Source organism: Haliaeetus albicilla, chromosome 17, assembly GCF_947461875.1.
Source record: "Haliaeetus albicilla chromosome 17, bHalAlb1.1, whole genome shotgun sequence".
In the NCBI taxonomy this organism is placed as follows: domain Eukaryota; kingdom Metazoa; phylum Chordata; class Aves; order Accipitriformes; family Accipitridae; genus Haliaeetus; species Haliaeetus albicilla.
The window spans coordinates 15700402-15723406 of NC_091499.1; the positions used below are offsets into that span (position 1 = coordinate 15700402).

The 23005-nt window shown below is 37.4% G+C and overlaps 1 protein-coding gene and 1 long non-coding RNA gene across 7 annotated transcripts in view; both read left to right on the plus strand.

Moving 5' to 3' along the window:
• The window catches only part of LOC138689559 (uncharacterized), a 217290-nt gene that overhangs the window by 105263 nt on the left and 89022 nt on the right, over nucleotides 1–23005 (plus strand). The gene's annotated exons all lie outside the window — the stretch shown is intronic.
• The window catches only part of KLHL32 (kelch like family member 32), a 122600-nt gene that overhangs the window by 49137 nt on the left and 50458 nt on the right, over nucleotides 1–23005 (plus strand). For 4 of the 5 annotated variants that reach the window (XR_011328430.1, XR_011328429.1, XM_069804906.1 and 1 more), the window contains exons 4-5: nucleotides 708–815; nucleotides 11611–11709. Coding sequence is in view for 3 of the 5 variants with exons in the window: in XM_069804906.1 (XP_069661007.1) it covers nucleotides 708–815; nucleotides 11611–11709 (207 nt within the window). In the remaining 2 variants the exon portion in view is untranslated. Of the gene's footprint in view, nucleotides 1–707; nucleotides 893–11610; nucleotides 11710–23005 lie in introns of those variants that run through there. The other variant, XM_069804904.1, reaches the window with a different exon arrangement.

Here is a 23005-nt window from a genome sequence, read left to right on the forward strand (position 1 = left end):
GTGTTATTTTCAGGGAAGTTCCATAAGGGAAGCACCTTACCAATCTTCAGTTTAGGTTTTAACATCTGAGAAACTGGGGCAATAACAAGTAAGGGGAGGTTGTAAGTTTAGGTGACTGCATCTCCATCCTTCCTCCTTATTCAATAACTTGAGTATTTTATTGTTCACATTCTGGTCTGAGATGCTTATTTGGAAAGGATTGTTTATAAAAGTTGGTGTATTAATTGCCCCTTCTTCTCATACAAGTAATTGTGTATGGCCTATTTTTCCTTCCCATATGTAATGATACTATACATAAGTATTAGTTGTAGTGGTGCTTGTGTAGTTTTATTTATTTTTTCCAGAGTCCAGTTCTTTATCTTTTTTTATTGAATGATATGTTATTTTGTGACTGTTCACATTGATTTCAATTGAATTATTTCATTAAGAAGTATATATACATGGACCAAAGGGATTTGTTTCAGTTTTTCCAGAATAAGATTTTGTATTTCTTTGTTGATAAAATGACTCAGTTGCAACATTGATTGCTATGGGGTTAGCATTGAAAACTTGTGAGTTAGAATGAGATCTACACAAAGCTTGTTGCTAATTAGAATTCTTATCCAAGGGAAAACAAAGGTTAGTGAAGATGGAAAAATCAATCTTCTTCTTCCTGGACCTTCACTGGGTGTTTTTTTAATTTAATAACATTTCTTTTCTTTCCATAGGCAATGTTCAGTCTCTGCATGGTTGAAAGTGAAGCTGATGAGGTGAATTTGCATGGTGTCACAAGCCTTGGTTTAAAACAAGCCCTGGACTTTGCATATACTGGACAGGTATTGTACAGTTCTTCAAAGTAAGAGACACAAACGAAAGCAAACTGCAATAAAAACTGAAGATGACCTTTACAGAGGTACTAGAAATTATTTTTCTTGTGCACTGCCCAATACAAGGTCTTTTGATTTAACAGATCTTACTTTTCTTACACTGTTGGTTTTGTTGTTTTTTTCTTTTGTTTTTTTTTCTTTAGAGGGATTGTCTGATAAAAACACTGTTTATGTGCATTGTTGCCAGGTAGTGAACCATGCAGGAGTTGTATGCCCCTTTTATGGTGGCCTGGCCGTTCATAAAAACTTAATGTGAGTTGATTCTGCATGCTAAATTAAATATAAAGAAAGCAAAAATACTTTTGGTGTTTTCCTATTAATAAATATTTATAAATTCTGCTTTGTTTGACAAATTATATAATTGAGGGGAAAAGTAGTCTCTTACTCTCTGGACAGATGCAGTCCAAGCATGTTTGTAAATGCTTATAGGTACTACACATATTTATTGTAGCACTCTTTATGATAGTAGGTTATGTATCACGTTATGTTACTTCAGAAAATGCAGAGTGATGCTCCTCTTCCCTCTGCTAAAAAAGTGTATATGACCTGCCATATCTCTGCACTGCATGCTTGGACAGTGTTGCTGTATGACTTCATCTCAGTTCAGAGTTCATGGATAGTGAGCTAAGAACACCCAGCTATTTTTACTTTGGAGTCTAAAAATCTAGATAACCAAACTATTTCTGGAAATATTGCTACAACAATTGAATCCATTGACATATATTTGTTTATTAGTTGATTTTGAAAAGGAAAGTTTAAATCCATATTATGTTATTCTGGAAGAGTTGTTGGGTTATACAAATTTAAGGCATCTGCTTCTGTACTATGGATTAAGTATATGGCCTTAATTTTCTTCAAAGGGAATTAAATAAAAATAAGGAAAGAAAATTTTTTACCTGTTTTAAAGGAGCTATTTTTGTCACCAGCCCACACAACAGTTACACTTTAGCATTGGCCTTAGAGACTAGCATTTGAAATTTGTGGGTTTTCTGCTGTTATGGAAAACATAACTTATTCAAAGATTTCTTTGATATAAATGAGAGAGATAGATGCCATGCTAAATTACTGAACTGGCTGAAGACCTCAGGATGTAACTTGTCATTGGTATGCTTTTTGTTCTTTCAGTTGAAAGTTTTGGTAGATAAAATTGAATGTCTCCTGTGCTGTTGAGCACCTGTATCATCTTAGTCATTTGAAACTAAAAGTCGATTATTCTAAAGAGAGAACTGTTGTTGCTAATGGAAGTATCTTTTGAGAAGATGGGTTGTAATTGATTTCTGTCTGACCCGTCCTGTCTGCTGTGAATAGAGGTATACTGCCCTATCTTTCAGCAAAATTCAAAATCTAATAAACCTGTGTAAACTATGTTGAGAACCTTGAAAAGATGGATTTGGCTTTTATGTAAGCCAACAATCTTGTTGTCACCCGACATTGCTTCCAGGATAGTATCCTCAGCTTCTTAGTAAATAATATGCGCCTTCTATCCTTGATCCTGTAGAGACTTTTGAGTCTTTAATTTTTAGGTATAAACTAATTTGAATAAATGAGTGTGCTTCTGGACTTAAATATAGATACGCTTGTATGTAAAGTTGCTCATATATGTAAGTAATTATAAGGCAAAGTTTGTTCTGTCGTGTCTACCAGATACACAAAGTGCTACTTTGAAGCACAGGGAAATGGCAAGGATTCTGTAGGAGTTCTCTTATAAAGATGCCTTTGAAGCATAACTCAGTGATATGCAGGTCTGAGAATTAGCAGTGTTGAATTTTCCCTTTTGTCCTTGAAATTCTCTTCTGGCACTGGGTTTATATGTATTGAGCATTGCTTATGTTCTGACTCGGGCTGACAGTCTGAGTGAACGTTTCAAGGTAGTGAGTGGGAGTAATCCACAAAGGCTATTAATAAATAACTGGATTACTGCATGCTTACATCAGAGAGTTCTGAAAACAGTCGTCTTTAGTTTGGGTCTGCAAACTCTTTCTGATTTAAAAAACAAACAAAATACTTAGTAAACCAAAACTCATTCATGCCAATTACAAACTTACATTGCTCTGAAAATGTAGGTATCAAGACATGATCTGATGTGCCTCTTAAAAGTGGAAGCCATGAACTCTTTGTTTGTTTGTTTGTTTGTTTTATAACGTTTGGCCAAAATGTTAGTCCAAAAAATTGCTGTTTCTTTAGGTAACACTGTGGAACAGACAACAATTTAGGGACAGTCCTAAGGTATACATGTCTAAACAGATAAATATTTAGTTTCAGCTTTTTCTTTATTTCTTTAATATTTTGCTAAACTTGCATTCCATTTCAAGTGTAGTAACTCAAATGTAACTCTGTGTAAAATAATATATTGGAGACATCTGGTGGAAATATTTAATATTGCATGATGGCAATATTTGATGCCTCCAGTTTTTGAAAGTTATCAAAATTAAGAAATTTCATTTTTAACATGACATTGCAATCTGAAATGAAACTCTTGTCATCCTTGCTGCGCTTGTTTTTTGTTTTGGTTTTTTTTTAATTTGAAATATGCTTGCGGACTTTAAAATATGAACTTCATCTTCCTGTCTACACAGGCAGACAGTGCCTTATCGTAATTACTCCTGGAAATATTCTGATTTTAAGGGAAAATTGATTGTTCAACAGAAGAAATGATTGTTGTAAAAATCAAGTTAAATATAAACAATATCATAATTCCAACTCAATCCATTACTATCATCTCTAATCATGACAAAGAAAGAAATGTTGGTATAGAAATAAATAAAAACTAACAAATAGCAGCAGAATGTGGTTTTGTTCTATGCATGTAGGCTCTCAGTAATCCTCTAATAATGAAATCATTGGCAAAAAACATCTTAAATACGTTCCCCCTTGGCCATAGCTTTTTGCCGTGTAATCTCCACATTGAGAATTCAGAGATACAACTCTTTTCCTGCCGTAGTTGACTCTTTTCCTGCCGTAGTTGACATATCCTTTCTTCATAAAAGGCCTTTAAGGTCATTCTTTCTTTTACTTCACAGCTGGCAACAATAAGGCCAGGCCAGAGTCTCAGTGACTAGATTACTCACCCTTCCTCCTCACAGGGGCATTTTGCAAGTGTCAGATGTGCATTGGAAGGGAGATGGATGAAGTACAACCAATACAGGAACTATATATTTTAGATTATTAATATAGAGAAACAGTTTTTGGTGCAGAGTTTGGAGCTCACAATTCCTTCTGTCCAAGTAAGAGTCTTAACCACTGGGTTAGAGAGTCATGGGCAGTGTTGCCTGCTCTTTTTGACTATTTTTTTGTTTTTAACTCCCGTTACCAAGAGATATAATCTCATTTGGAGACATGTGATAGCCCCTAAATAGGCCAGTGTATTTGGGTGGCAAGTCACTCTTCATTACAAGAAAAGGTGCTTTTGAATAAAAGAAAAGCTTTGGGTATCTGGAAATTTTCAGTGCTGAAAACAGGCTCTTATGAACTGTAAGTGCTGTGGGACTGAGTAAGTGGTTTGAACTGAATTTGAGGCTCCTCATTTTAGATGAGGCTCTTGCATTCCTCCTCAAATTTAGGTCCAGCAAACTACATAGTTCATGTTGATCTCATACATATGTAATAAGTGATACCATAATTTGAATCAGCTGGCAGGCACTGCAGTATAGTTTCAAAAAAGAATTGTGCAAGAACACTGGATTTAATTTGGAGCAGATGGTTGTGATCCTAATTCAACAAAAATACAAATACACAGTTGAAGTCCTATGTATACGGAAATGCTTTGCTGACTTGGATCTTTCTTCTTTGTAATTATGTTCTATCCTATGTCTTTGGTCTGTGGTAATAGAAATATTTTGCATTTAGATAGAATTTTATTTGAGGACCTCAAAACACATTACAAAAGCAAGTAATTGCTGCCCTTTGTTACATCATAGACAGGAAATTATTTTGGGAGAAAATAACTTTCTAAAGACAACACAGCAAACCAGCAGCTTTATTAGGGCTTAATACCAAGTTTTCCTGACCAAGTCCTGTGTTCCTAACTGGCTGGTCTATTTACTTTTTCTAAATCATAATATTTTGTTTCTGTTGTAATAGAAATTATGTTGTTGTCTTAAAGCTATAAAATTCTTCTGAATTACCAAAGCTGAAAAGAAAGAATCAGTGAGGCAACCCTTATATAAGAGATGTTTTAAGTTCAGCTCTTTCTCCAAATGCGAATTTTGGGGTAACTCATCCTGTGGTATCTTCTTAGCCCAAGATTAACACAACCTTATACTCTGCCTATAGAATGTTGAAATGTTTCCTTTTCTTGAAAGCCACATGTGAAGTTGTCTTTATAATGATTCAAAAATAGGCTTTAAACTTTTTCTGTTTCTTAGCATATTTAACGTATCTTCCTTTACTCACAAAATGCTAACATAGCAGCAGTCTTTAATAAAGGTAATACTAGTATATTATTCCAGTTACAAATCTAGAACTTCATGGTATTTTCACATATATTGTTATTTCATGTGCTTGGGTTGCTCTCAATATTACTTTAATGCATTATCAATGTGAGTCCTATTTAACTACTGCCTTTATTTACTAACTTTACCTTGTATTCAGTTAACTGTCAAACTGTAACAGCTATTATTACTTTACCAAACAGGTTTCATGAGCTGGTAGGAGTACCATCTGGTGATTTTTCAAATTCATGCACACAAACCTATGGTTAAAGTATCATCTTACAGCTCCTTTGTGAAATTGTTCTTTCGCTTAGTTATTTCTTTAACAAAAAACATGAAAGAGTGAAAGGTCTTCTCGGGTAGTACAGAAATATAAAAATAAATATTTTTATGTACAACTATTTCTCCTGATAATTGTTTTGATTCCTTTTTAGAATCTTGGCTTTTGTCTGTCATCAAATCTGCCCTTCATTTGATGGTGAAAGTTTTTTCTAGTGATCAACCAGTATTTTATCTGCCGTTTTCAGTTGAGATCGGGGTGAAGATAGCTTAGCACCTCTTACTAAGTTAATCCTTTCTAGCTTACTTGTGGGTGAGGTATATTGCAAAGCTGCATTGCGATGGTTGATTTTCTTGGGTAAGTGACCTCCTGAGTCCTGTGTGTAGCAATTCCACTGGTTGCCTTTTGATTAAAATGAATCATAGGGTTCGGTTAAACTGCCTGGCGTCCCTAGCAAAAGTGACTTCAACTATCCTCATTCTTTTCTACTGGGAACAGCATTCTGAGGTCATGGAAAACTGATTACAGCAGGACTGTGTCTTACTGCACTTGACATTATTTTTCAATGCAATTTCAAAGCCAAAAATACAAATTTGATACTTAGTTTTGGACATCTCCTTTTTTACTTCTGTCAGGAGGCTGATCTTTTTGCTGTGCCTAGCACTAGGTTACAGCTACTAGGTGTTAGGTTCACTGTTTAGCTACAGATTGCCCGGAAGGCTTAAAATAATACAGAACTTAAATAACTCAGTTTATGCAGTTTATTGCAGAGAAAGTTCAATGTTTCATGTTATTTGCTCTGGATAGGTATCAAGATATGGACAACACAGCTTTTCTAGAGCTGAAAGTAACCAAAGTAATGAAACGTCTTCCCCAAAAATAGTGAGTTTGCATAGAGTCTTACTTATAATAATGGTATTTACTTATAATAATGGTACTTACTTCATAATGGTATGAAGCTGCATCAGGCGAAGTTCAGGCTGGACGTTAGGAAAAGGCTCTTTACTGAGAGAGTGGTCAGTCACTGGAACAGGCTCCCTGGGAAAGTGGTCATGGCACCAAGCCTGTCAAGAGTTCAAGGAGCATCTGGATGATGCTCTTAGTCATACAGTTTAGTTTTAGGTTGTCCTGCAAGGAGCTGGGAGTTGGACTCGATCATCCTTATGGGTGTTGTCTTCCAACTTGATATATTCTATGATTCTATGATTTATATGCTGTGCATTTTACGCAGACTTTCATTTAGTTTTCTGGAAAAATATTATGACTTATATCAGAGAAAGGCTGGTCATGATTCCTTCTGGCATTGGCTAATGAGTCATCTGGATTTTGTAACGAGTGCTATCAAACATTACATGCCAGGGCTTTGGGCAGTTGCCTGCAGGGGGCTAGAACATTCTTCCCCTGCTCACACTTTTTTGAAGCGGCACTTCTCAACATGCAAGGAGCTCAGGATTTAACTGAAGCACGAATGAACAGGGAGACAGGCAGAAGTGCTAACTGGTTGCAAGTGAAATGCAGTCTAAATTGTTCTAAAAGAAAAGTTAGGTTTTTTGATTGCTGTGAAGCACACAGAATGGTCTCCAGAGGGGAAAAAACAAGTGGTACTTTTGTTAGATGCCTGTCTTGTTTGAAATGCTGATCACTGCAAGTGGAGTCAAGGAGGAATTTTATTCTGCATCAGACTGGCAGGAATCTTAGGATTTTTGTTGTTGTTTTTTTTTTCTTGTTTTCTGTGGTAAATTCCATATGGTTTACTTTGTAGAATTTTCTGACATGACATTACATATTTCCTTACTGTTACAGCATAATGCTGGTTTATTTTTAATGTGAATCATGCCACCACCTCACTTATTCCAGGGCCCCACAAACAGCTGTATGGAAATGAGAAGGAAATACAGGGGTATAAAGGAGTAGCTGGAATGAAGGTGATAAGAGTGCATGCTCAATCTCCTCTTCTTTGTCTGGGCACAGAGTTTAGCCTCCTTGGGCCTAAAGTAGCTTTAGTTTAGTGTCTTTAAAAGTGCCTGGGTAAAATATAATGGCCTGCAATATACAGGGAATAGATTAAATGATCTGGTTGTTCTTTCCAGGTATAAACCTCATGGCACTCCATAGAGGTGATAGTTAATCTGAACCTTACTTTCTCCCTCAGGCTGTAAGTTTCTTTGTTGGGAAGTACAGTTTAAGGAGTTTCCTCCTCACTCTCTTTTGTCCATTACTGCCCTCTTTGCTACAACCATACAATTTTTTTGTTGGCCTATACTGGTTTGTTGGTTGTAGGGGAACAGAAGGCATTAAAAGAGTCGGATGATGTTCTCAGTCTGGGCAGTGTGGAGGTGAGGCATGAGTTGTTGTCCTTGGGAAAGGATGGTGGTTCAAATACTGCTCCCAGCCCAAGAATTCATAGCTGCTGGTTGCTCTGCTGCCAAGAAGTCTTCCAAAGAAAACTGATTGAAGAGGCAGGCAAGATGTGTGATGTCAGTTATTCTTTTCCCTGCTTACCCAGTGCCCTAGAATGTACTGGGTTGGAGGGGATGCAGGGTGAGTTGGGGAAGGGAGAATGAATTCCAGTTTTAGAACTGCTGTCTAGAGGGTAGATGTACAGAAGGGTGCTCAGGGCCATGTGTATTTGTGACCAGGGGGCTGATTATAGAATTCCCTTTTCTGCCTCAGAATTGTGCTTCAGAAACTCATGAAAGTTTCTAATTCTTGCATTTGCAGAGCAGCTTTCCTCAATATATCAATGAAGCATAAATGGATGCATTTCCATATAGATTTAAATTTTATGTCTAGGAAACGTGGATCTAAAAAATTGTGTAATCTGCCTTTCTGGATCTTGTGAACTCGGCATTCTGTTGCAAAGAAACACCAAATTTTTGCATCCTTTCTATCCCTTGGCCTACTGATCTGCCCACAAAAGGGAGTGAACTGGATTTAGTGTGCTCTCTCTGAAGGGTTTGTGGGATGATGGAGGGTGGAATGGCTCCTTGAACAGGATTCCTGTTTTAAAATGTGGTCATTGTAGGGGAGGAGAAAAATAGCTTGGCAAAGGAGGTCAGATTGAAAACGAGCAGTACGTCAGACCTGGTGGCTTGGGACAATAAGTTACTCAGGCTATCTGCAAGATCTGCCCATTTTATACAGGGAGAAGGTGGTTAAGCTGATTTTCTTGGGTAGCATCATGGGCCAGAGAAAAGTTGAGAGCATAATGAAAATTAACCCTCAGAAATAAGGGTTGAATAGAGGATTGATTGCAGGATGCAGCCAGGTGCAGTACCTGAATTGCATCTAATTAATCTTAATATAAAAATAGCACAGAAACCAGTCTTAAGATGGCATGTGTCATACAAAGGCACATCCTTCACTGGTGAAGATTGCAAAGTTTTGTCTGAAGTTGACAGTTCCAAATTACGCCGAGTTTCTGCCCTGGTAATTATGCCTTGTAACCCTTGGGTTGAGGATGGAGTAGGGAAAATGATTAAGCTTCTCTCTTTAGTGTTCACACTAGTAATTTGTGATGAATTTTGAAGGTGTGAATCCAAAGTAGATCTTAGTTCCCCTCTCCTTAATTTTCAATAAGCATCACTCAGAAGACCTCAGAGCTATTGTTTTGAGGGTTAGACAAACAGAGGAGAGTCAGTCACTGTGTGTACTTGTGGTGCGCATATGGTGGTATTTATGTGCATTTAATGTTAAGATTCAGATGGATGGCCTACATAGCATATAAACAGCTATGCTGGTAATTAATAAAAATCAAGTAATTGCATTAATGTGTAGAAGCTAAGAGGTGTGGAATAATTGTGAATTACCCCAGTTTTAGTAGAAGGAAGGCTTGCAGTATTTTCTTCCTTCTTTACTTATTGTTCTCTTTTTCTTGTGGGTTTGCCCAGCATGCAATTTGCTGATGGTGAACATTTAGCATGGATGAATTTGTATTTTTGCCTATATCCAAATGAGTATTGAATAAAAATTCAGATAGTTCCATTTAAGGCAAAGTCTTGGGAAGAGACAAAATAGACTTTCCTCAGTTAACATATTCACCTTTGTGTTTCCCAAGGTATCTCAGCAGAATAAATCTTGCGTGGTATAGGAAAGCTTTAAGAAGTAGAAAAACATGTAAGAAATATGTCTGCCACCTTGAAATGAACTCTTGTTGCTGACTTTGTGCATATCACCTCTAGATAGTAACCAGTCACTACCTTGCCTCTTGTTCTACTTCTCATCTCATAATGCTACTAGTATCATTTGTAAATGGATTGCTGTAGCTTCAAAATACATTAATATTATCACAGTTAAATATAGTTTATCTATGCCTACAAGGTAGTAATCTGCTTAGGGTTCTGGTTCTCTTCATATTTTGTCTTTAACAATGCTAAGCTGGTGGCTGGCACTTAGTAAGTAATTTGACATCAGATGACAACTTCCTCAGTGTAAATGATGTCTGAATAGCAAACACTGCAAAGTCTAAAATAGCTTGCTTTGTCAGTCTGACCTTGAGTTCTCACTTGAAAATATTTGACAGTGCTGTTTTGTTTTTTTTTTTAAATATACCTATTGGAGATATTTTTGTAACTGAAATCCTTTCTAGCTTTCTATTGAACTACCTCTTGTCATGCATAGCAACCTCATTAGCACCAGCCAAAAACCTGGATTGTGCTGGGCCTGATTAACATTAAGATCCTTACATGTCTTTCTGGCTAGATAAAGAACTTTTATACAGTATGTAAATGACATATTTGTTCACTTAAAACCTAGTATGAATATATACAGTGATTTGCACAAGCCTTAAGCATGTCATACACTGACAGGACTCAATGTAAATGAGTTCTTGATATAAACAAGAATCAATCCCCTTCTCTCCTGTTCCTAGTATATGCATTATGTTGGAGATAATTTGTGGGTTTGCTTGAAGAAACGCATACATATTTTTTTCATTTTCCTCAAAAACAGTTTAACTGTAAAAGATGCAGATGAGTGTCTTTCCTTTTGTTTGCCATCCTCCTTATTCCACTGCATTTGAGACATATAAATGATGCTGTGAGATAAAACTAAATCGTGTGGGCAGAAGAAAAAGGATCTGAAAAAAAGCTTTCATTTGCTGTGGAGCAGTGAGAGACTGACCTCATGTGGTGTGATACCAAAGTTACCAGGGGAAATACAACAAGGACAAAACTCTGAATAAACTGAGTATCTTTGAAAAATTATTTTTTCTCATGCATTTCTGATTTCTGGTGGATGTTGCACCATTTCACCAAACTAATATTATATTTAAGTATAGTTTGTGATGTGATTGCTGATAAGAAGTTGACCACTGTCTGTATTCCCAAAGACTTTTCTGTGCCCTGAAAAGGGATGCTCTGATAAGCTGACCCCAAGACAGCAGGCTAGGAGCTGACGCCCAATTATCCTGGCTGCTGCCTATGCGTGATTTTAATTGAAATGAGTAGGAGTTTTATGTGAGCAAGTGACAGAATAATCAGTCTTGGTTTCTAAGCCCTTTCTGGCACTTCCCCAGCAGCATGCTCGCTCTGTGGCTTCACAGCATTGCTCTGTAAAATGAAGACAGTGGTTAGGAAAATTGTGAAGTGGTACCATGCAGAATGGGAAGGGTGTTCCTAGCCTTGTATATTTTTTAGAAGCGTGAATAATATTAACTGTGGAGACTTCTGAGTCAATTCTGTTGGCCTGATTCATCAGTATATATGGAAGCATACAGGTATATGGATAACAAAAAGAGGTTCTGTTATTCTGGAAAGTCTCTTTTTTAAATAAATAACATACACTTAGTTTTAAAGGATTTAGGTGGTAATGTGGCTTATGGACTCTCAAAGGAAAATCTGCTTAAAAATCCTTTGGGCAGTTCAGGTGAACTTTAAAAACTCTGTCCCCATCCTGCAAAGACTTCTCTATATGCTTAATTGTACTCTTTCTGCTCTTCATGTTGACTTAAATGTCTGAAATAACAAAGGCCTGTAGTATTTTCTACAAGTACTCTGAATTCTACATGACAAACCTTCCATTTTCTTCTTCACAGATCCTTTTGGAACCAGGGGTGATACAGGATGTCCTAGCAGCTGGGAGTCATTTGCAGCTGCTGGAGCTTCTCAGTTTATGTTCTCACTATCTCATTCAGGTGAGGCTTCTCTGCCTAATTATCAGCCACTTCTATTTGATAAATTTTTGTTTCAAGCCTAATTTCAGTAGGAGAGTACTAGTACAATACCTGGTATAGCCTAAATGGCAATAAACTGGATTTCAGGAGACCTGAATTTTTAGTGTAATTTGGGTATCGGTTTGTGATAGGTGCTTTCTCCTCCCATCCATTTTGTCCATTTCAGTCCTGAAAACAAGGATGGTCCGCTCATTAGTATCAGCACGTGGGAGTTTGATTCCTTCCTCTAGCAGAGAATTGGCTTTCTTCTGCCTCAGTTTACCAAATGTTAAATATTTCCATATTGCAATCATGAGTATTGTGAAGCATTCAGATGCATAAGTGTTCACAACAGAATATTGATGTGTATTCCAGGGCACTACTACCTCTCACTGAAGGGGTAGGGCTTATTACAACAGCACCTTATTCTCAACTGGCCTTGTGCCCATAATGTTGATAACCCTATCAACATTAGGGCTGTCATTATGAAGCAAAAAATCTAAATCCGGTAAAATAATTTTTTGTGCTTGGCTTGTGTAGGAGATGGCTTGTGATGGTAGCAAGAACCATGAAAATGAAAAGCCTTATTAAAAAAAAAAGCAATAGCAATTCTACAGAACTGTTTCCTTTTCTTTGTAATTTTTCAGTATTGTTTCTGAAATAGGGTGCATTGGCTGTATCTGTGCAACAATTGGGCTTGGAAATGCATGTCAGCACAATCCTCTCTGTATGCACTTGTCTTCCAACAGCATAACTGCCTTTGAACAGTCTGAGTGTGCTTGGCAGCACACTGAGCTACTGAGTACCATAGGCATGCAGGATCTCATGTTAAGAGCTTCAGGACGTACTTGAAGGCTCTGTGTCTTATGGAGAAAAAATCTGTTCTTTGAGTGTTAGCCTTAGGGAAGCCTTGAACATGTATGTTCAGACAATAACGTGGTATTAATTTGTGCATTATAAATTGATTAGAAAGTTAAAGGACCTGGTAGAGTATTGCAATCTGTATCAGTTTGTTTTCAGGAATGTAAGGAGGGATTTAGTTTTTCCGAGAAAATAGACATGGAATGTAATGGGAAAGGTTGTTGGTTTGAGAAATAAGAAATGTGAGATGGCAAATAAGCCACAAACCCATTTGGCCTACCATTTGTCAGGCAGGCATGGGAAGGGGTTACTGTAATGAGAAAAAAGATACAAGCCTAACATTGATAGTCATACAGTGTATTTAATGTCCCCCTAACAAACCAATCAGTGTGAGCATGTCTCTGCTGCTTACATGCTCTGTCTTTGTCAGAAATTGAACCAAGAAGACCACTGCAGCAAAGAAGCTAGGGGAAATACTGAAGAGCAGAGAAAAAGCTGAGTATTGTATTGCTGGTGAGGTAGGGATATGAGAGGATTGTAGGAAAGGAGCAGGTACATGCCTAGTGTAAGTCCTTGTACTAACTTCTTCCATGACCTGTGTTGAGTAGCCTCTGGTATTTGTAGCTCTTCCCTGGGCACCATCTTGATACTTTTAATCCCAAGGTCACTGCAGTGGAAAGACAGCTGTAGAATTAGCAGTGCTTTGGATGTCATCCTTGATGTGCAAGCCATAGTCAAGTATTTAGGAACAGTCTGCTAAAGAATTAAAAAAAAAAACCCAAAAAACAATAAAGCCAAACCAAAACAAAAAATCAACTCCAAAACCACGCCACTCCCCCCCAAAAACCCCTGGAGTAAGCAAACATTACTCTGTAATTAATAGACCAGCAAAAATTCTCTGGAGGTGACAGTCAATATGCAGTTACTCAGATGATGTGAAAGAGCTCTGTTGTACTTTGAGTAGTATGCCAAGGTAGGGTAACTGGAGCTACACTGGTGTAAAAATGAAGAGGTGGGACCTAGTGTCCAGATTTACAATGATGGAGGGAGTGAATAAGGTAGGGGATGAAGGGTGGGGAATAAGGAGAATATGTGTTGGGAGACAGAGCAGTGGTAGTTCTGTAAAGTATTTTTGAATCAGGGTCTCATTGTAAGGTTTTGAATCTGTATGGACATCTGTGGGATGACTGTAGCTTACATCATGTTGGGCTCTAGACTGTATTTTACTCTTTTTACAGTATTTTTTACCAGGTTCACCCCAGCAATGCATTATCTGTGGACAGATTTGCAGTCTGAATAGATCACAGTAAGAATTTATCTGTCTTGTTTGTTCTGCAGAGTTGCAGTCCATACAAGTAATCAACCTTGAGTAGTTGTTTAAGCCTTTTTAGCAGAGTCCAACAAGGTACCGTGCATAAAGACCCTGATATCTTTCAGGGTCCAAATTAATTATATCAAATATCTGTTTATGTTCTACAGACTATTTGGTGATTTTAAAAATATCTATTGCTTTATTTTAGTACTATCTAAAAATAAAATTGAAGTAGTTAAAGAAAGCTTCCTTATAGCCACTTACCCTTGCTGCAGTTGGTAACTGGGGTGTCTTGTCATCCCACGTGCTATGATACAGATGATGGGAAGAGACTAATGCTTGCCTTTTCTCTTCTTTCTGATGAGTCTGCTGCAGAGTTCTTCATTTACTGTACTAGTGAATTTATTTCTTGCTGTTTTGAATTGTTCAGATATCATGAACTTAGCTTAGTTTAGCATAAATTCAGGAAATATAGTATGTGAGACCTAGCTGTCGTTTATTATTGTTGTGTAATGATGACAGAGTTTACACTTGTTAGGGTTATCTTTAATTGTTTGCATTGGACCAGGCTTTTCCTATAGTGTGCTGCTCTTACTGTTAGAGCTTGTTCTAGTTCTTCTCTTTTTCTAAATGATCCAGCTTGTCAGTTTTTTGGAGCTTAAGACAGTTTCATCTCTTCTTGATACTTCTATCTGGGGCCTGTAATTATTCCATGGATTTCAGTAAGGATTTTTTTTGCTACAAATGCAATTGGTGTGGCCCATACATATATCTGTTCCAAGGCGTATTTGTAGTCTGTGAGGTTCCAAACAAGACTGTACCAATGTAATTCATCGAAGATGATTGTTGAAGTGTCTAATTGTCGAAGATGATTTGCAGTGCACTGGGAGCAGATTCATCTCCAGCCAACGTTGACTTTTATATTCACTGATCTTTAAGGAATTTCCACTCAGTTGTCTCAGTCAAAATAACATCTTGTTTATTCTATAAGACAGATCCTCTTTCTTACAGACCAACCAGCTTAGAGCACTTTAATTTGTTGATAAATCTCAAAAAGATTTCTGTAACAAATTGTTAGAAGCACATTTATGGCATTTTTATGAAGAGTTTTTGATCAAAGGTAAGACAGAAAAAAGGAGAGGAACATTCTTTCTCCCCACCCCCAATTAGGTAATATCCATCTCTAAGGCGTTTATGATAGCATGACACAATGGAGGTTTCTGACAACACTGCTAGCTTACAAAATGTGTTTTATCATCTATAAACTTCACATTATCAAATGTGCTGTAGTATCTAATGTTTATTCCATTTTCTCATTGGAAAACTCCTTCTCATTTTGGATTGATAATTCACTAAGTTTTATTTTAAAAGAATTGTAGATCATATTTCTCTACTTGCAAACAAGAGAAATGCCCAAGCATTCCTTCCTTACTTTAGATCTTAATTCCAGCTTTGTGTTGTGCAGACTTCTCCCACTGTGTCAGCAGTGTCATATCTTGAATTATGATTACTCCCCAGCCTTTGCTGTTTGGGGGTTTTGTTTTTAGCTTCATTTGTAGAGGGGACTTTTTTGAAGCATGCTGATATATTTTATTTGAAATACATACATATTCATGAATCTCCAATCATGTCATCTGCATAATTCTCAGGTACTTTAAACATTGAAACAGGGCTTGAAATCTCACACATCCGTCTCAACCTATACAAACGGTAAGGCAATGTGATTGTTCTTAGTTGTATTGCTGCTACATAGGTGTGGGAAAACTAAGCTGAAGACTTGAGCTTTGTGTATCTTGAATTGCACTAAGATCTGTGATCATGCTGTCCTGGTTTCAGCTGGAATAGAGTTAACTGTCTTCCTAGTAGCTGGTACGGTGCTATGTTTTGAGTTCAGTATGTGAATAATGTTGATAACACACGGATGTTTTCAGTTGTTGCTCAGTAGTGTTTAGACTATAGTCAAGGATTTTTCAGCTTCTCATGCCCAGCCAGGGCACCTGACCCAAACTGGCCAACAGTGTATTCCATACCATGGGACGTCCCATCTAGTTTAGGAACTGGGAAGGGGGGGGCAGGGGTTCGCCGCTCGGGGACTGTCTGGGTGTCAGTCGGCAGGTGGTGAGCAATTGCCCTGCGCATCATTTGTACATTCCAATCCTTTTATTACTACTGTTGTCATTTTATTAGTGTTATCATTATCATTATTAGTTTCTTCTTTTCTGTTCTATTAAACTGTTCTTATCTCAACCCAGGAGTTTTACTTCTTTTCCTGATTTTCTCCCCCATCCCACTGGATGGGGGGGGAGTGAGTGAGCGGCTGCGTGGTGCTTAGTTGCTGGCTGGGGTTAAACCACGACACATGCACACAGCATTTCCTTGCAGAGTGCACATCCAATTCTCTAAGACTCTTGTTTCCTGAGTTCCTCTTCTAGCTCAGATTGATTGTCAGTTTTGGCTGAGGTTTTTCAAAGGAGACTAACGCAGAGAGCTGCAACCAACAGGTAGACTTTGAAATATAATGGGAAGGGGTTTTCTGAATGTCTTGTTTCCCTTTTGAAAGTTTTAGCCTTTGGAGTTCCAGTGGACCATAACTGTCCTACTATGACATTGGAGAAGGCAACAGAAAGCTAGTTGAAGGCATTGAATGATTGAATGTGATGGAGATCTGAGAATCGACTACTTAAATGGAGTTGTAGAGAACATGGTATTAGGCAGTGTGTATGTGAGAACTATTTTGCACTTTAAAGCTTGTAAATATTTTTCTGAAGGGTACATGATATCTTTATTCTTATGCAAGAGAATAAGTGTGTTAGAAGATTTATTCAGAACATAGAAATGTTTGTTTCATATATATGTCTGAGTTATATAACTGATTGTAGATGTAAGAAGTTTTGTGTTTTTCCTCAGCTGTTTGTGTATTCAATAGCAAAGAGAGCCACAAACTGCAAATTATTTCAACAGCCAAAGAGTCTTAATAAGGAGGGAATGCTATTGAGAATATGAATTTTTAATGGGATTTCCTTCTACTGATCAACATCAACTCAATATTGTGTGGGTATAGCTTTAGTAATCACTTTACAAACCAGAGGTTGATTTCCACTTGCATTCAGGGACCTGGGACATAAGACTGCCCATATTTGAAGTTGTAAAGCTGACTGATTTTTCTGTATTTTCTCAAGTGCAGTATTATTGTTATCAGTGGAGTTTTATATACCTCCTGAGTTACATTGAACATAATAGGGTGATAGGTGTGAGTGAGGGGTTTAGAAGTTGCAGAACTGTCCAAAGCAAACCACTCATTTCTGAGAGGCAGGACATGGCATGATTGTTAGCATTTACCCCTTTAAATTCCTGCTGCCATATCAGGCAGATTTTGTGAAGAACAAATAAGTTTACATACTGGACAGAGTCTGGGATATCATTTATGTCATGTTTATTGGTTGGACAGTTACTTATTTTCAATACAGCCTTATTAGAAGTCGTGTTAGCCGACTGTCCTTGTACTCAATGCTGGAAATCAGTTCCTATTCTCACAGTAGCTAGGAGCAGCAAGTATAGTAGACATGAACAGTGATCCTAATTGCCATTAAAGTTCCCCTGACTGTTAAAAATTGTTCTTGGGATCATAAATGTTTTTGTGTAAATGGAGTTAAAAGTTTCATGCCAATTTTCCCGTTAGTTTTAACTGCATTAAGTTCCCTGCTTTTACAAACTTCATTACACTGGATAGAACTCTGCCAAAGGTATATCTGCCCGCTTGCTACTGATGTCGGTTGTAGCATCTTTAAAGAGGGATTATTTAAGCTGAAAAGAACCTTTTAGGTGAGTGATTAAAATGAGCCTGAAAAAACACAGCACTGTACAGCAGCAGTCAACTGGAATTTTCTTGGAGTCTCCTCTGTACTGTATGCTCTGGATTCTTGTATACAAAAGCAGACAGTGAGCAGGATCAGGCCTCGAATGCAAAAATTAGATTAATCAGCTCGCAAATGATAAAATAAGTCCTCCTGGAATAATTTTTGGTAATAATTGAAGAGGCAAATTACCTTGGGTAGGGGCTTTTGATTTTTAACTTTCTACTGTAATGGTCAATCTAGGCTTATAAAACAAAAATTTTTCATGGTGTATGAACACCTAATGATCTGGATCTTTCCTTCTACTAATTTTAAACTATTTGAATGTGTTTATAGATTGAAATATGTTACTGTTTTTAAAAGAAAGAAGCTACAAATGAATCTGCCTGTGGAATTAAAAGGAGAGTGCATGGTTTACATTTGTGGTGGGGCCAGAGCTTCAAAGCTATTTTTTCTTAAACCCAACTTCTCCATTTGGAATAGTGCCAACAACACAATCCCAAATTTCACTAAGATACACTCCTTCAGAGATGAATTAATTCTTACACCAGAGATTGAGAACATCACCTTTGTATTGCTAGAAGCCCCAGCTCAGTTGGGATTTTATCTCCTGGGTTTTTCATATAGAGCAAATTAAACTGCTGGAAAAAAATCTAAAGGTCATCTAGCAACCAGGGCTTGCCTTTTTTTAACTAATACTGAGTTTTTAATCTAAGTACATGCATGCACACTCTCTACCCCCACAGTCTCCCAGAATTAGAGTGGAGTTTTATAAAACCACCACCATCAAACTTGAGTCTACCAACTTTATCCCGTGGTGGAAAGAGTGACCTTTGCATACCAAGAACACAAACTACACAGAAATAATGTCGTCTTGCATTTTGCCAGTTTTCAGTGTTACACAACCAGTTGTTGCTGTGCTAGCCTGCTATTTTTTGAAGGAGCATGTTTTGTCATCTGTTGAGTCATTGAGCTATTGACAGTCATTAGGGAAATTCTTGTACAAACCTCAAATACAACTTTGAGAATTTATCTCCTCTCTCTCTTTAACATACAGATACGTTACAGAGATACAGATTTATATATATGAAATGTGAATGCACTACTGAGGATTCCAACTTAGAATGGGACTCAGGAAAAAAATTATGGTGGTTTTCTCCATTTTTCAGTTGGTGTCTGAGGAAAGTAAAAACGGTATACGCAGTCACTTTGAATCCCATTCTTACTGTAAGCCACTTGCTGCTCTTTAGCTGCGATGTGATAGTGGATATTCTGCTCCTGGGGTGTTAACTGTTAGAGAAAGTGGTGCAACTATGGTCAGGAACCTGCTGGCTTTGTGCGTGTATGTGCGCGCTGCTTTTCCTAATGAAGTAATAGTTGGCAAAGCTGAATTGGAATTGCTGATGGATGTGTAAAAAATGATGGTGGAGCGTCTAGGTTTACTACTGCTGGCAAGATTAAAGGTCCCGTGCTGTCTAACTAGTAGTATGGATAAGACACTGCCAGTCTTCCGCATCAGAGTTGCAGGAGAGGTCACAAGTTGGGAAGAGGCAAATACTGCTACATCTTCCTTCTCTTTGCAATTTCTTGTCCGGAAGGGAGAGCAGCTTTGGTGTGTGTTTTAAATAGGAACAAAGAAGCTGTATCTCTTTACTGTTTCTCTCCCTGCCCTTCTTGTGTTGTCTTTCTAGCCAATGTTGCCTCCCTACCTGACCTTTCTGTCCCTCAGGCCCAGAAAGATTCCTGCTTCCGGAATCTTTCTAGTATTTTTATAAAGCTGTAAACAGAGTCTGATGAATCCCAGAGTGCTTAGTGTACAAAATCCTTCGTTGGTTTTATTACCATCTACCGTTTATTACCAATAATAATGTTTTATGTCCCCCCTGTCCCTCCTGTCCCCCAATGTCTTTAGTTTTTAATTCTCCTTACTAATTGAGGTGGTGTAGATGCACGAACCCCCAAAATGGCAGTATTCGTAATTGGGTGGTGCAGCTACCCTTACTGCTGGTGCCCTCGGCGACATGCCCAGTTAGCAATCTGGCAGGAAAATTTGACTGCAAGAGATGAAACCCGAGTGGCTGAACTGGAGTTGAAATAAAGCAGTTGGGGCCCTTCCTCCCCAGGCGTGGGCAGCAGGTGGCAGTGTGAGTCCGTAACAGTTTGAGCAGATAAATTCAAGCTAAAATCAGAAAAAAATGAAAAGAAAAATTATTTATTTTTACTCTGTATTAGTCTTCTGACCTAATCAGTAAAAAAGTCATTATTCACACAACACTGGGCAATATGCATTGTAATTTTTAACAAATAATAGGAAACTGTTAATGTTTTCACAGGAAATACAGTTCTGTCTTGTGCAGCAATGGTCATTTATCACTGCACTTTGTGAAATCACTCATTTGTTCTAATTTGAATGTAAATGACTCTAAGGTTTTACAAATAAGGTGACAGACTCACATAAATGTAATTGCAGGGTTCATCTCTCTCTTTTTATATATCACTCATTAAGTTATGAATTAAATACATCGTATTAAACCAGGGGCATGTCCAATGATGATATTGTAATGGCAAATTACTCTATGCTATTAGAGGTGTATTTTTTATTCATGGACATTAATTTGTCATTAAGCGGCATTAGTTTAGCACTTTTATGCGGAAGACGTGACCTGAAAGAGGAGACTTACAGCTCTAATGTGAAAGAACAGGAATACAGGCACCAGATATACAGAGCATTTTTTTTACCTCCTGTAAAGAAGCAGAGGGACATTTTATTTAAATCTGCTTTGATCTAAAGCAATTTGAGTTGTGTTAGGCCATTTTAGCAAAGGTATTTCTGAAACATGAAAATGCTTTGGTTATAAAGTATTTACCAATATGGGAAAAGCCAGAATGCTAAGTACAAAATGGTGACTATAAATCATTTGTAACCTATGAACCTGAAGAGAACATTGGGCCTGAAGTGAGTTACAGTCTGATTTTATCTCAGAAGTATCACTGTGGTAGAGAGTTAATTGTCCATCTTTTCTTTCCTCTGTACTGGCTTAGCCAAAATAGAACTGTGTTTTTTTCCCCTCTTAATTATGAAGTATCTTTTACCTCCTCTATACTTTGTATTTTTAAACACACTAACGTTATTTTCACAGGGATCAGTTTCAAGTTTGAAATGTTAAACAGAAGCAGAATGTTTGTTAAGAAAATGAATGAGAAAATGTATTATTTGGTGGAATTTGAGAGGCAACTTGGCACTTGAAGTATTAAACTGAGGAAAATAGTGAATGACTCTGCTCCATCTTTAAAAGATATTATAAAGACCTTGTAAATTATATTTTCATTTTACAGCCAGTCCTTTCAAAACCTTGTTTACGTAATGGTGGAGATGGACTGAAGTCATAAGGATCTAAGTTGATAAATCCCCCAATTTGGCAGTATTTGCATTTTAGACTTTTCTTTAGACCATCTCTTGTTAAAGGCAAAAAATCTGAATTTGACGCCTATCTATGTAATTGATTCCCTGCCCCCGTTATGTTTTTCTGATGGCTTAATCATTACTGTTTGATCCATTTATCTGAACTGTTCACAACACACTCAACTAGTGTGTTGTGCTAGTTAGGAAGAAAGATTTGTTATGAAAATGACCTAAGCCCAAAGTATACATAAGTAGTTTCAGAAACGGAAGTACCCCAAATTATCATCTTGTTTTAACTACTGTTAAATACTATTTATTTCAGAACTTAATAGAGAAATATTGTTCACTGAACCATTCCAGTTTGTAGGGGAGCACAAAGAAGGAAACAAGTTCCACGATGTTTTCCAGTAGATGCCTTAGCAGCAGTAAATGAAACAGCATTTTAGCATGTTCCATCGTTTATAGTGTTTTGTTTGCATGACTGCATCACAGTAGAATTTGCCAGGGAAACAGTATTCTGCTTCAGAATTGTGATGTAGACTAGTTTTATTTAAAACAAAAACTCGATTTCTGTCCAGGGTATTGAATAGGCCTTGAACCCAGAATGAGCATAAATGTATACATGCTGTCTTACTGAATTTTCAGCCAATATGTAATCAGAGCTTTGCAAGTTATAAATTGTCCTCATTCATCTCACTAATTTTAAAAATTAAAGATACAAACCTAAAGATTAGTGGTATCAACAACTTTATTAACCATCAATAATGTCCTGCAAGTGTGTTATTTCAAACTGAAAAATGTTTGTGATTTTATTCACTTGTTTTCCTGTGTAATCTATTCTAAACATCTGTTTATTAATTTTGAGGAAGTTGCTGCTAAATTTCCCATCTGTTTCAACAGAGTCTTACAGAATTTGTGACTTCTACCACAGAGTGTGTCTAGCTGCATAGGTGGCATTGGATCTTGAGTGACTTAAACCAGGACTTTCATTTGCGGTTCAGTGGGAACTGAGCTGGTAACACATGGAATTGTCCCTACAGTAATTTTTATAGGAGCTGTTGTGTCCTCTGGATTAGAGGAGTAGTAATATATTGGTTGGACTTGCCTTGTAAACACCTTGATCTTTGTTGTGAAAGTTTCCAATGCCACTCAAAGGAGGTTTTTTCTAAATTCCATTTCAGTGTTTTCTCCTTGTTTACCGTAAGCCACATCTGTTCTAATTATATATGCAAAAGGCTTTGAATTTCCATAGCATCTAACCACACTCATTTATCATGGGGAAAGTATTGTAGTAACCTCAGGTATGTTCAGCCCCCAAAACACATTGGGACTGGGATTCCCACTGACTTGAAATGGCATGTTGTGGACATGGAGAAAGCTAGGGGAATAGGCCCAGTGTCATATGCCAAGCCCCAAATCAGTGTTTATATGTGCTTGCATTTTGTTTTTGCCTGCCTCGCAATATTTTTACTCATATTTGCAGCATTACTATCTTCACGGGGAACTGAAGTATGCAGGGAGTATATGTATACGATGGTGATGTCAAGGATCCCCAGAGACTGACACTGAATGTTTACTGTAACTAAATACATGAAATTAATTGACTACCTAGATACTGTTGTGGGTCTTAACTTGCATGGGTATTATGCACCATTGGTAAAAAGTCCTAATCGAATTCTGGACTCATACAGCACCGTTCAGCCCTGGACCAAAAGTTGAACAGATTAATGGAACTTCTTGAAAAGGAATAAAACAAGTAGCGAAAATGATCAGTGTGTGTGGTGAATATTTCTGGTTCATTTTTTAAAACGGTGACTGTTCTTGTTAGCTTAGCTGCAGAAAAACATT